This window comes from Phyllobates terribilis, unplaced genomic scaffold, assembly GCF_046119375.1.
Source record: "Phyllobates terribilis strain yellow unplaced genomic scaffold, ASM4611937v1 Scaffold_14__1_contigs__length_39327217, whole genome shotgun sequence".
In the NCBI taxonomy this organism is placed as follows: domain Eukaryota; kingdom Metazoa; phylum Chordata; class Amphibia; order Anura; family Dendrobatidae; genus Phyllobates; species Phyllobates terribilis.
This window is the reverse complement of record NW_027362774.1, coordinates 11,478,772-11,493,148: the sequence shown is the minus strand read 5'-3', so window position 1 is coordinate 11,493,148 and position 14,377 is coordinate 11,478,772. Positions and strand designations below refer to the sequence as shown.

The following is a 14,377-nucleotide window of genomic DNA, read 5'->3' as shown; positions in this document are numbered from 1 at the left end:
CTAAACAGCTATTCAGGTACTTTCAATTCTCTCCTCCGTCCCCCAGCACCTCCTCCCTCTCCTCTCAGCCGAGGACTTTGCTTCATTCTTCAAGCAGAAGACAACATAAGGCAACGCTTTTGCCTAAAGTCCCCACAGCCCCTCCTCATAACTACTCAACTCTCAGCCTCCAAAACCAGCTTCTCCACCATCATGGAAGATCAACTTTCCTCTTTACTCTCCAAATCACATTTCACCACCTGTGAACTTGACCAAATCCCGTCTCACCTCATCCCAACCCTAAGCCACCTCTTCAACCTGTCACTAACAACTGGTGTCATCCCCTCATGCTTCAAACATGCCTCGATCACACCCATCCTCAAAAAGCCCTCCCTTGACCCATCCTCTGTCTGGCTATCGCCCTATATCACTTCTCCCCTATGCCTCAAAACTACTGGAACAATAAGTCCATCTTGAGCTGTCCTCCCACCTCTCCTCCAGCTTCCTCTTCGACCGATTACAATCTGGCTTCCGAGCACATCACTCGACTGAAACTGCCCTGACTAAAGTCACCAACGACCTACTGACCGCCATATCCAAGCGACACTACTCTGTCCTCCTCCTGGACCTGTCATCTGCCTTCGACACAGTAGACCATTCCCTCTAACTACAGACTCTCTCATCTCTCGGCAACAGACTTGGCCCTATCCTTGATTGCCTCATACCTAACAGACAGGACATTCAGTGTCTCCCACTCACACACCACCTCATCTCACCCCCTATCTGTGTCCCCCAAGGTTCAATCCTAGGACCCCTGCTCTTCTCCATCTACACCTTTGGCCTAGGACAGCTCATAGTCTCATGGCTTTCAGTATCACCTCTATGCTGATGACACACAGATCTACCTCTCTGCACCCGATATCTCCTCCTTACTAACCAGAATCCCACAATGTCTGTCCGCTATTTCATCCTTCCTCTCTGCTTGATTTATGAAACTTAACATGGATAAAACTGAATTCATCATCTTTCCACCTGCCCATTCATCCCCTCCATCTGACCTATCCATCAACGTCAATGGCTGCCCACTCTCCCCAGTCCACAAGCTCGCTGCCTCGAGGTAACCCTGGACTCTGATCTTTCCTTCACACCACATATCCAAGCTCTTTCCACTTCCTGCCGACTCCCAACTCAAAAATATCTCCCGGATCCGCGCATTTCTCAGCAAAGACTCTGCAAAAATCCTTGTGCACACCCTCATCATCTCCCGCCGCGACTACTGCAACCTCCTGCTCTGTGGCCTCCCCTCTAACACTCTCGCACCCCTCCAATCTATCCTAAACTCTGCTGCCCGACTAATCCACCTGTCCCCCCGCTATTCCCCGGCCTCTCCTCTCTGTCAATCCCTTCACTGGCTCCCCATTGCTCAGAGACTCCAGTTCAAAACCCTAACCCTGGCATACAAAGCCATCCACAACCTGTCTCCTCCATATATCTCTGACCTAGTCTCCCGGTACTTACCTGCACGCAGCCTCCGATCCTCACAAGATCTCCTTCTCTACTCCCCTCTTATCTCCTCTTCCCCCAATCGCATACAAGATTTCTCCCGTGCTTACCCCCTACTCTGGAACTCTCTACCCCAACACATCAGACTCTCGCCTACCATGGAAGCCTTCAAAAGAAACCAGAAGGGCCACCTCTTCCGACAAGAATACAACCCGTAGTGACCACCGCTCCACCATACCACTGCACGACCAGCTCTACCCTCACCTACTGTATCCTCACCCATCCCTTGTAGACTGTGAGCCCTCGCGGGCAGGGTCCTCGCTCCACCATACCGCTGTACGACCAGCTCTACCCTCACCTACTGTATCCTCACCCATTCTTTGTAGACTGTGAGCCCTCGCGGGCAGGGTCCTCGCTCCACCACACCGCTGCACGACCAGCTCTACCCTTACCTACTGTATCCTCACCCATCCCTTGTAGACTGTGAGCCCTCGCGGGCAGGGTCCTCACTCCACCATATCGCTGTACGACCAGCTCTACCCTCACCTACTGTATCCTCACCCATTCTTTGTAGACTGTGAGCCCTCGTGGGCAGGGTTCTCGCTCCACCATACCGCTGCACGACCAGCTCTACCCTCACCTACTGTATCCTCACCCATCGCTTGCAGACTGTGAGCCCTCGCGGGCAGGGTCCTCTTTCTTCTTGTACCAGTCGTCACGTTTTTGTTCAAATTACTGTACTTGTTTACTATGTATACCCCTATCACATGTAAAGCGCCATGGATTAAATGGCGCTAAAATAATAAATAATACTCTTACTGTAGCTACATAGAATTTACAGGTCATAGCTGATGATCTTTATCTATTCATATGTATGAATATATTCATGTACCTTTTGTTTCACTAGACCATATATAGATAGATATAGATATGTATATACATATACACTGCTCAAAGAAATAAAGGGAACACTAAAATACCACATCCTAGATATTCCAGTTGCAAATCTTTATTCATTACATAGTGGAATGCGTTGAGAATAATAAAACCTAAAAATGATCAATGTAAATCAAAATTAATATTCCATGGAGGTCTGGATTTGGAATGATACTCAAAATCAAAGTGGAAAATCAAATTACAGGCAGATCCAACTTCAGTGGAAATGCCTCAAGACAAGGAAATGCTGCTCAGTAGTGTGTGTGGTGCAATGTGGTGTTGGTGGATGGAGCGAGACATGATGTCCCAGATGTTCTCGATCGGATTCAGGTCTGGGGAACGGGCGGCCAGTCCAAAGCATCAATGCCTTCATCTTGCAGGAACTGCTGACACACTCCAGCCACATGAGGTCTGGCATTGTCCTGCATTAGGAGGAACCCAGGGCCCACTGCACCTGATCTCACAATGGGTCTGAGGATCACATCCCGGTACCTAATGGCAGTCAGGCTACCTCTGGCGAGCACATGGAGGGCTGTGCAGCACTTGAAAGAAATGCCACCCCACACCATTACTGACCCACTGCCAAACCGGTCATGCTGAAGGATGTTGCAGGCAGCAGATCGCTCTCCACGGCGTCTCCAGACTCTGTCACATGTGCTCAGTGTGAACCTGCTCTCATCCGTGAAGAGCACAGGGCACCAATGTGGAATCTGCCAATCTTGGTATTCTCTGGCAAATGCCAATCGCCCTGCACGGTGTTGGGCTGTAAGCACAGCACCCACTTGCGAACGTCAGGCCTCATATCACCCTCATGGAGTATGTTTCTGACGGTTTTAGAAGACACATGGATGTTAGTGGCCTGCTGGAGGTGATTTAGCAGGGTTCTGGCGCTGCTCCTCCTTACACAAAGGCGGAGGTAGCGATCCTGCTGCTGGGTTGTTGCCCTCCTACGGCTCCCTCCATATCTCCTGGTATCTGCTCCGTGCTCTGGACACTGTGCTGACAGACACAGCTACCCTTCTTGCCACAGCTCGCACTGATGTGCCATCCTGGATGAGCTGCACTACCTGAGCAACTTCTGTGGGTTGTACTGTAGACACCGCCTCATGCTACAGTACCTCTAGGGGTGAGAGCAATGACAAAACGCAAAAGTGACCAAAACAGCAGCTAAAAAGGATGAGAACAGAGAAATGGTCTGTGGTCACCACCTGCAGAACCGCTCCTTTATAGGGGGTATCTTGCTAATTGCCGATCATTTCTACCAGTTGTCTGTTCCATTTGCACAACAGGATGAGAAACTGATTCACAATCAGTGTTACTTCACAACTGGACAGGTTGATGTCATAGAAGTGTGATTGACTTGGAGTTACATTGTGTTGTTTAAGTGTTCCCTTTATTTTTCTGAGCAGATATAGATATATATATACACACAGACACACATGTATAAAGTAGCTTGTGAAAGTATTCACCCCCTTGCCATTTTTCGTATTTTGCTACCTCACACGTTTTCTTTTTGAGGGTTTGAATCAGTTCATGTAAAGAACATGCCTACAACTGTGCTTCACAATAAAAAGAAAAAACAAATGTTCAAACAACAAATAGGACAAAATAACTGTAAACTTCAGTGTGTATAACTATTCACCCCCCTAAAGTCAGTACTTTGTAGAGCCTCCTTTTGTGGCAATTACTGCTGCAAGTCGCTTTGGATAAGTCTCTATGAGCTTTCCACATCTGGGCACTGAGATTTTTGTCTATTCCTCAAGGCAAACCTGCTCCAACCCCTTCAGGTTAGATGGTTTCCTCTGGTGAACAGCAATCTTCAAGTCTGACCACAGATTCTCCATTGGATTAAGGTCTGGGCTGTGACTCGGCAACTCCAAAACATTTACATGTTTCCCCTTGAACCACTCGAGTGTTGCTTTAGCAGTATGCTTTGGGTCATTGTCTTGTTGGAAGGTGAACCTTCGACTCAGTCTCAAATCACTGACAGAATGAAACAGGAATATTCCTGTATTTCGCACCATCCATCTTCTCATCATCTCGGACCATTTTCGCTGTCCCTGCTGAAAATGACCCCCACATCATGATGCTGCCACCACCATGTTTCACTGTGGGGATTGTGTTCTTGGGGTGAGGGTGGGGTGTTGGTTTGGTGCAAAATGTAGAATTTACCTTTTCGACCAAAAAGTTCAATTTTGGTCTCATCTGATCACAGCACCTTCCTCCATACATTTGGGGAGTCGATCACATGTATTTTGGCAAACTCAAAACGAGCCTTACAATTTTTGTGTGTCAGCAAAGGCTTTTTCCTGCCCACTCTTCCATAAAGACCACCTCTATGGAGTGTACGGCTTATTGTGGTCGTATGGACAGATACTCCAGTCTCTGCTTGGGAACTCTGCAGCTCTTTCAGGGTTACCTTTGGTCTCTGTGCTACCTCTCTGATTAATGCCGTTCTTGCCCGGGCTGAGTTTTGGTGGGCACCCTCTCTTGGCAGGTTTGTTGTGATACCATGTTCTTTCCATTTGATGATAATGGAGTTGATGGTGCTCCGGGGGATCATCAGAAATCGGGATATTTTTTTTTTTTTTTTTTAATAACCCAACCCTGACTTGTACTTCTCCACAACTTTGTCCTTACTTGTTTGGAGATCTCCTTGGTCTTTGTGGTGTTGTTGTTTGGAGATCTCCTTGGTCTTTGTGGTGTTGTTGTTTGGAGATCTCCTTGGTCTTTGTGGTGTTGTTGTTTGGAGATCTCCTTGGTCTTCATGGTGTTGTGTTGTTTGGAGATCTCCTTGGTCTTCGTGGTGTTGTTGTTTGGAGATCTCCTTGGTCTTTGTGGTGTTGTTGTTTGGAGATCTCCTTGGTCTTTGTGGTGTTATTGTTTGGAGATCTCCTTGGTCTTCGTGGTGTTGTGTTGTTTGGAGATCTTCTTGGTCTTCATGGTGTTGTGTTGTTTGGAGATCTCCTTGGTCTTCGTGGTGTTGTTGTTTGGAGATCTCCTTGGTCTTCGTGGTGGTGTTGTTTGGAGATCTCCTTGATCTTCGTGGTGGTGTTGTTTGGAGATCTCCTTGGTCTTCGTGGTGTTGTTGTTTGGAGATCTCCTTGGTCTTCGTGGTGTTGTTGTTTGGAGATCTCCTCGGTCTTCGTGGTGTTGTTGTTTCGAGATCTCCTTGGTCTTCGTGGTGTTGTTGTTTGGAGATCTCCTTGGTCTTCATGGTGTTGTTGTTTGGAGATCTCTTTGGTCTTGGTGGTGGTGGTGTTGTTTGGAGATCTCCTTGGTCTTGGTGGTGGTGGTGTTGTTTGGAGATCTCCTTGGTCTTGGTGGTGGTGGTGCTGTTTGGAGATCTCCTTGGTCTTCGTGGTGTTGTTTGGAGATCTCCTTGGTCTTCGTGGTGGTGGTGTTGTTTGGAGATCTCCTTGGTCTTCGTTGTGGTGGTGTTGTTTGGAGATCTCCTTGGTCTTCGTGGTGGTGGTGTTGTTTGGAGATCTCCTTGGTCTTCGTGGTGTTGTTTGGAGATCTCCTTGGTCTTCGTGGTGTTGTTTGGAGATCTCCTTGGTCTTTGTGTTGTTGTTGTTGTTTGGAGATCTCCTTGGTCTTCATGGTGGTGTTGTTTGGAGATCTCCTTGGTCTTCGTGGTGTTGTTGTTTGGAGATCTCCTTTGTCTTTGTGGTGTTGTTGTTTGGAGATCTCCTTGGTCTTTGTGGTGTTGTTGTTTGGAGATCTCCTTGGTCTTCGTGGTGTTCAGTTAGTGATACCTCTTGCTTAATGGTGTTGCAGCCTCTGTGGCCTTTCAGAAAAGGTAAAGCGTATATACTGACAGACATGTGACACTTGAGGATTGCACACATGGGGGGGACTTCCTTTCACTAAGCATATGACTTAAGGGAATTGCTTGCACCAGAAATTGTTAGGGGCTTCATAGCAAAAGGGGTGAATACATATGCACATGGCAATTTTTATTTATTTGATGCCATAAGTTTAATTTATGTCTATATTTTTCTCACTTCATCAACTTAGACTATTTAGTGCTGATGCATCACACACAAATCGGATTACAAACATATTTACACAGGTTGTAATGTAGAAAAATAGGTAAAAAGCCAAGGGGGTGAATACTTTCTTCTTTTATTAGTGATCACTAGTTTTCTTTCTGAGCACGATTTCACTCGGTTGTTCGAGCCCTTATACTTACATTATTGTCCGGTGTAGTAAAACGCGTCCTCTGCTCGCCATGGACAAGAGAAGCCGACAATCAGGCGTACCTGCCCTGAACCTTACCTGTTCACAATGTACCATAAAGCAGCCAATGATCCGGACAGCCAGGTCCCGCTGAGCAGCCAGCTGTTAATATACAGAGCGGCCACGTACACCGCCTGCAGGCCGAACAGGGTGTGAATGTAGAAGTACACCGGCTCCAGGTAATTCTGCGGATACAGAAAAACGACAATGAGTCCATGGTCACTGTGCAGACGCTGCAGCGCTCCATTCAGTGATGGAAACGCCCGGGACTCGCTGAAGGGTTTGGGTCTGAAGATGATATAACTGGGTCGCAAGTGGAGTAAACTGCACTGAAAAAAAAGTTCTGCAACTGCCTAATACACTTTGTGCTTTAGTTTGTCAGTTTTCACATTCTGTTTGCTGTAAGTGAATGGAAACGTTCTGATTTACATTCACAGAGATGGTAAAATAGCGAAAAACTGTCTATATAAAAAATTGTGCACTTTTTCATCATACAGCGATTGTGAAGTCATCAGATATCACATCGCTAAAAGTTTGGGATCCAACCTCTGGCATCCCAATGACTTAGTGCTTAGTCCCCTCCACAGGGTGGAGCATTGGCTGCTGGCAGCGCAGGTCCCATCCAAGTAAATAGGGAAGCTTGCAGAGCCCCGCACAGACGGGTGCAGCGTGCAGAGCCCCGCACAGACGGGTGCAGCTTGCAGAGCCCCGCACAGACGGGTGCAGCGTGCAGAGCCCCGCACAGACGGGTGCAGCTTGCAGAGCCCCACACAGACGGGTGCAGCGTGCATAGCCCCACACAGATGGGTGCAGCTTGCAGAGCCCCACACAGACGGGTGCAGCGTGCAGAGCCCCACACAGACGGGTGCAGCGTGCAGAGCCCTGCACAGACGGGTGCAGCGTGCAGAGCCCTGCACAGACGGGTGCAACGTGCAGAGCCACGCACAGATGGGTGCAGCGTGCAGAGCCCCGCAGCACAGCCGGGTGCAGCGCGCAGAGCCCCACAGCACAGCCGGGTGCAGCGCGCAGAGCCCCGCAGCACAGCCGGGTGCATCGTGCAGAGCCCCGCAGCACAGCCCCGCAGCACAGCCGGGTGCAACGGTGCAGAGCCCCGCAGCACAGCCGGGTGCAATGGTGCAGAGCCCTGCAGCACAGCCCCGCGGCACAGCCGGGTGCAATGTGCAGAGCCCTGCAGCACAGCCCCGCGGCACAGCTGGGTGCAGCACGCAGAGCCCTGCAGCACAGCCCCGCGGCACAGCCGGGTGCAGCGCGCAGAGCCCCGCGGCACAGCCGGGTGCAGCGCGCAGAGCCCCGCGGCACAGCCGGGTGCAGCGCGCAGAGCCCCGCGGCACAGCCGGGTGCAGCGCGCAGAGCCCCGCGGCACAGCCGGGTGCAGCGCGCAGAGCCCCGCGGCACAGCCGGGTGCAGCGCGCAGAGCCCCGCAGCACAGCCGGGTGTAGCGCGCAGAGCCCCGCAGCACAGCCGGGTGCAGCGCGCAGAGCCCCGCAGCACAGCCGGGTGCAGCGCACAGAGCCCCGCAGCACAGCCGGGTGCAGCCTGCAGAGCCCCGCAGCACAGCCGGGTGCAGCATGCAGAGCCCTGCAGCACAGCCGGGTGCAGAATGCAGAGCCCTGCAGCACAGCCGGGTGGCGCCGCTGAGCAGGAAGACACTAGAAAAGGACGCAATGTTTAATCAGCGCTGTCTGCAATTTATTGTCAGCGGGAACGGTCAGAGGTCGCACCCCCATGACTTATAAAGTGAGTGCGATATCCCATCACCTTATAAGAAGGGGTTTATTTTCTAATCTTTTTGAAGACTGTTGGATTCATAGTCTGTATATGGGGGGCACAACTATAGAGACTCCATGGTAATCGGAGAGCCAGGGGTAAGTGTACTGCCACTTCTTACATAGAAAATCACCACTTACCCATAAGTTAAGGGCCCGGTAGGCGACGGCGAGGACGACCTCCTGGTAGACGTTCATTCTTTCCAAAATATTAATTGTTCTCTTTGATTCTGTGTTATTGTCATAGATCAGGTCAGTGATCCCTACAGACCAAGCAGACAAAGACCCTCATAACACAGCCTAGCGAAGCAATAAGACACCAATTTAAAGAGGTTTTCTCATCATCCTACAAAGTGTCTGTAGAAATAAGCAACTTTCTAATTTATCTTATAATAAAAATCCGTTCTTTATAGTTTACGGCTTGTTGCCTATGTTCCCGGACACCGCTGCAGTCTATCAGTCGGGAAGGAGAGCAGCGCTTACAGAGCTTGTGAGCGCTGCTCTGAAGCAGGTGGGATCTCTGGATCTCCTTCGATGCTGCAGCATTGCCCTATAAGCGGCTTTTATTAACCCCTGCACACGAGCTGTGAACATGTGTCACGACCGTCTGACCCCCATCCTCCGATCCCACTGACTAAGTGCGAACCTAATGACTAATTAATTATTTCCCGGTCGCACTGTGGCCTCCGCATGGAAGTAATGCCATGTGAAATAACTGGGTTATGCATCTCCTATGTGACTATTTGTGCCGCACTTTGTTCCTGAGGTTTAGCCGTCGGTGTCAGAATGACCGTACCTTGTGCGATGGACGGGGCGTGAAGAATCTGCTTGTAGTATGAATAATACAGGCCGCACTCGGTCCTGAAGGAGATTTCTCTCTCCACCTCCTGAAAGACAGAAATGACACAATGAGATCCGATGCTGGAGGAATTACCCCAAGACAAGTCTCTTACCGATCAGTAGGTTTCCTGCCGCAGATTTCATGCACAATGTACACGGATTTCACTTTATGCATTGCAGCAAAAAAAACAACAAAACGGCGGCGGACTAGGAAATGACTGCGGCACACTATGAATTCTGCAAGTGCATTTTCTACGTGATCTATGCAAAATCTGCACCGAAAAAAAATCAGCAGTGAGGAAAGTTAAAAGAATCAAGAAGAAGACTATTCACACAACCGTGTTTATTTTTTCTCTCCAGGAAAAACAGACGGATATATGTGTGGATACGGCCCTACAGCTCAACCTAACACAGCACCTATAATACATAATTTTAGCAATTTCTGAGCCATGTCCGATAAAAATCCAGTTATGGCCTCTTTCACACGTCCTGATATTTCCGGTACTGGAAAAAACAGTCCATATGTACCTGTGTGGCATCAGTATCACACGTACCGGCACCTGGGAATCAGCGGTACAGTTAGCTCTGTTTCACGGCGCCGGGTGCTGAAGGCAGCTTTCCTCATTGGCCCCTGCTTGCGCTGCGATCAGCCCGAGCGAGGGACAATGTTGAGAGTTGTATTCAGCCCCCGCTGTTTCCAACAAGTGTAAAAATAAGAATAAAATTAAAAAATGACATTATACTCATCTTTACATCCAATCCCCTAAAGCCATGTTCCCCTTGTGAGGCAGTGACCGGGATCGTATAAAAGGGATGTTATATATCCCCCAGAATGTGTACAGAGACCTATTAAAATCCATTGGAGTGCATTGCAGTCACACACACAGCTGCGGCTGCAATGTAGGAATGAAGGTGAGCAATCACCTGGTCAGGCTACCTGGCTAAGGCAAATTAAGTAAAACCCGGCAGGGCCTTCATTTCTTGGAGGAGGTCACAGGAGGCAGTGGGGCGGCCTCCTCCCTCCAACCCAGGTTTTCCAGTGGCTCTTGCCACAGGGCCTTTAAAAAACCCTGCACTAAGGATTAGTGTTGTTCTATGTTGGGACCTGCTAGGAGCTTAGCAGGAAAGCTCAGCAGGATTGAGTGTGGCTGAACCACTGCCTGGGAAGGCTCTGCACCTGTCAGGCTCTGAGCGGCCCGGTGTGGCCGTTGTCCCCGGCAGCCATTGTGTATGGACTTTCTGGTAACCCGGCTGCGAACCGGAGGACTTTCTGTTAACCCGTGAGTTGCTGAAATAAAAGCGGTTTATGTTGGACTTGCTTGGGTCACTGCCTCAGTTACTGCACGGTGTGAACACCGCCGCCTTACAGCTTGGTGGAGAATGCGGGCATAGTGACTGAGGCATACCCCACCAGCCGCTGCATGACCACAATCCGGCCGGCCACCTTTCAGTTCCACCCCATGGACAAAATGGAGGAGCTATTAAAGCAGCTCGCACTCGCCCAGCAGCAGCAGCTGCAGTCTCAGCGGCAACAGCAGGAGCAGCACCTGAGTCTCCAACAGCAACAGCAACAGCAGGAGCAGCACCTGAGTCTCCAACAGCAACAGCAGGAGCAGCACCTTAGTCTCCAACGGCAACAGCAGGAGCGGGAACAGCAGCACAATCAGCAGCAGCAGCTACTGTACCAGCAGCAGCAAAAAAAAAAATGAACTGATGATGCAACAGATTGCTGCCCTGCGGGAAACGGCCACAACACCGATTCCGGAACGTCGAGAGGCCCGGGACAAGGTTCGATCAGCGTTGAGGAAGATGGGACCGGAAGACGGCGTGGAAGCCTTCCTGACCATCTACGAACGCACAGCAGAGCAGGAAAACCTACCGGCCGACCAGTGGGCGGAAGTGGTGGCTCCGTTTTTGGTAGGCGATGCCCAGAAGGCCTGTTTTGACCTCAGTCAGGAGGACGCCCGGGACTACCAGAGGCTCAAAGGTGAGATCCTTGCCTGGCTGGGGGTTAATACATACGTGAGGACTCAGCATGTGTTTTCGTGGGCCTATGTGGAGACCCGACCCGCCCGGTCTCAGGCTTATGACCTCCTGCAGCTGGTAAAGAGGTGGCTCCAGCCTGAGACTTTGTCTCCGGCCCAGATGGTGGAGAGGGTGGTGGTCGACCGGCTGGTGAGGACTCTTCCAGCCGCTATCCAACGTTGGGTGGGGCGAGGGGACCCCGGCACACTTGACCAGGTGGTCAGCCTGATCGAGCGCTACTCGGCCACTCAGGACTTTATCCGGGACTCTGACCCCTCGCGGCTGTCACGCCTATCCCTGCCAACCCAGGAGTCGGGAAAGGGGTCGCGTCCCTCTGCTGGGGACAGTCAGTACCGTACCCGTGCTGAAGGGGATCCTCGGAGTGAGAGTGACAGGAGACCGACCCCCTCCCAAACTGTCATAAGACCACATAGTACCTCCACCCTTAGATGTTGGGGGTGTCAGCGGCCGGGACATGTGATTGCTAATTGCCCCCTGACTACGGAACCCATGGACTGTGGATATAGCCGCCGGGTCTCAATGTATGCCCAGACCGTCTGCACGGCGAGCGCCGACTCCCGGGACAGTGAACTCCAATTATGCCAGGTACTGGTTAATAGGTACCCCACGGAGGCCCTCCTGGACTCAGGGAGCCTTGTGACTTTGGTACATGGGTTGTTGGTGGCAGGAGACAACCCCGGTGAACGGCCCGTTGGGGTTGTGTGTATCCATGGGGACCTCCGAGAGTACCCAACTGAGGAGGTAGTCCTGTCCAAGCCGTGTGGAGAAATAAAACATGTGGTGGGGGTGGTAAAAACTCTTCCCTATGGAACTGTGTTGGGAAGAGACTTGCCCCTGTTCTGGACTCTGTGGAAAAACAAAATCCACTCTCCCCCGGTAAAATGTATTACAGGCATTGTACCCGACGAACCGGAGTCAGGGGAACCTGCTGTAGGGGTGTCCAACCTAGGGACAGAGTGTGACCCCGATAGGTTTCCCTTAGAGGTGCTGGCAGGAGAGGTCGAGGAGATCCCATCGATCCCCGAGCTGAAAGTGTCCCGGGGCACGTTTGGGACGGCTCAGCTACAGGATCCCACCCTGGCTCAGGCGCGGGAAAGGGTGTTAGAGGTAAATGGCGTAGCTCAACAGCCCGGTGTAGATACTGAATTTCCACACATGGTAATCAACAGTGGGTTGCTCTATAGGATAGATAAGATCAGGGACGAGGTTGTGGATCAGTTAGTGGCACCTCAGTCGTACCGTCGGGCGATTCTCGAGATGGCACACTCACACCTGCTGGGTGGACACTTAGGGGTGAAAAAGACGCTAGAACGTATCTTGCAGCGGTTCTTTTGGCCTGGGGTTTACGCGGAGGTCAAAAGGTACTGCGAATCCTGCCCCGAATGTCAGCTGACCCCACCCACTGCAAGCTTCCGTAGCCCATTGGTACCCCTGCCGGTGATAGAGGTGCCTTTTGAACGGATTGCAATGGACTTGGTTGGACCCATTGTAAAATCCGCCCGTGGACACCAACATATACTGGTAGTCGTCGACTATGCCACTCGGTACCCGGAAGCTATACCACTACGCCGCCCCTCGGCGAAACTGATTGCACGGGAGCTGTTTGCCATGTTCTGTCGCCTTGGACTACCCAAGGAGATCCTGACGGATCAGGGGACCCCCTTTATGTCCAAAGTGACAAAGGAACTATGCAAATTGCTAAAAATTAAACAACTGCGCACCTCGGTGTACCACCCTCAAACCGATGGGCTAGTAGAACGGTTCAATAAAACCCTCAAGTCCATGTTAAAAAGGGTGGTTTCTAAGGATGGACGGGATTGGGACATGTTGTTACCCTATTTGATGTTCGCCGTCTGTGAGGTACCCAAGGCTTCCACAGGGTTCTCTCCCTTTGAGTTATTGTACGGCAGACACCCTAGGGGTCTGTTGGACGTAGCCAAAGAGACATGGGAACAAGAGCCAACTCCGCATAGGAGTATAATTGAACACGTGGCTAGTATGCAGGACCGGATCGCGGCGGTCATGCCCATCGTGAAAGAGCATCTGTTAGATGCCCAGACAGCTCAGAGGCGCACATATAATAAAAGAGCCAGAGTCAGAACTTTTAACAATGGCGATCGGGTGTTAGTACTGGTACCCACAGCCGAGAGTAAGCTCATGGCCAAGTGGCAAGGACCATATGAGATTCGAGAAAAAGTGGGGGAGGTAAATTACCGGGTGTATCAGCCCGGAAGGAGGAAACCTGAGCAGCTTTACCATGTAAACCTGCTAAAGCCTTGGAAAGATCGAGAGTGTTTAATTACAGACGTCACTCCGTGCATATCACCAGAGAATTCTCCACCTTCAGCCAGGGAAGCATCCGAGGGGGAGGTCAGGATAAGTGATGCTCTCACTAAACAGCAGCGACGGGAGGCTCGCTCGCTGGTGCAGCACAATACCGACGTGTTCTCAGAGCTACCAGGTAGGACTACGGTTATCCAACATGACATTGTCACCGAATCTGGGGTACGGGTACGAATAAGACCGTACCGGGTACCCGAGGCCCGGAGGCAAGCCATCACGGCTGAGGTAAAACAAATGCTCCAGTTAGGCGTCATAGAGGAATCACGGAGTGAGTGGGCTAGCCCCATCGTACTGATTCCAAAACCAGACGGATCATTACGCTTCTGTAACGATTTCCGGAAATTGAATGAAGTGTCGAAGTTTGACCTTTATCCAATGCCCCGGGTGGACGAGCTGATTGAGAGACTGGGGCAGGCCCAGTACTTTACCACGCTCGATCTCACCAAGGGTTATTGGCAGGTACCCCTCACAGATTCGGCGAAGGAAAAGACCGCCTTCATAACTCCGGAGGGTCTATATCACTATGTGGTGTTACCTTTTGGGTTACATGGGGCCCCGGCTACATTCCAGAGGTTGATGGACATAGTGCTCAAGCCTCATCAGGAGTACGCGTCCACGTATCTAGATGACATTATCATCTTTAGCATTGACTGGCATACGCACCTATCCCAGGTACAAGCGGTGCTGGATTCTCTCAGAGT

At 50.9% G+C, this 14,377-nt stretch overlaps 1 protein-coding gene across 2 annotated transcripts in view; it reads right to left on the bottom strand.

Annotated features, from left to right (window-relative positions):
* DPY19L3 (dpy-19 like C-mannosyltransferase 3) overlaps positions 1–14,377 on the bottom strand; it is a 74,212-nt gene that overhangs the window by 44,694 nt on the left and 15,141 nt on the right. For both annotated transcript variants that reach the window (XM_073659670.1, XM_073659671.1), the window contains exons 4-6: positions 9,244–9,334; positions 8,589–8,710; positions 6,700–6,845 (exon numbers count right to left, since the gene is read on the bottom strand). In XM_073659670.1, the coding sequence (XP_073515771.1) occupies positions 6,700–6,845; positions 8,589–8,710; positions 9,244–9,334 (359 nt within the window). The remainder of the gene's footprint in view (positions 1–6,699; positions 6,846–8,588; positions 8,711–9,243; positions 9,335–14,377) is intronic.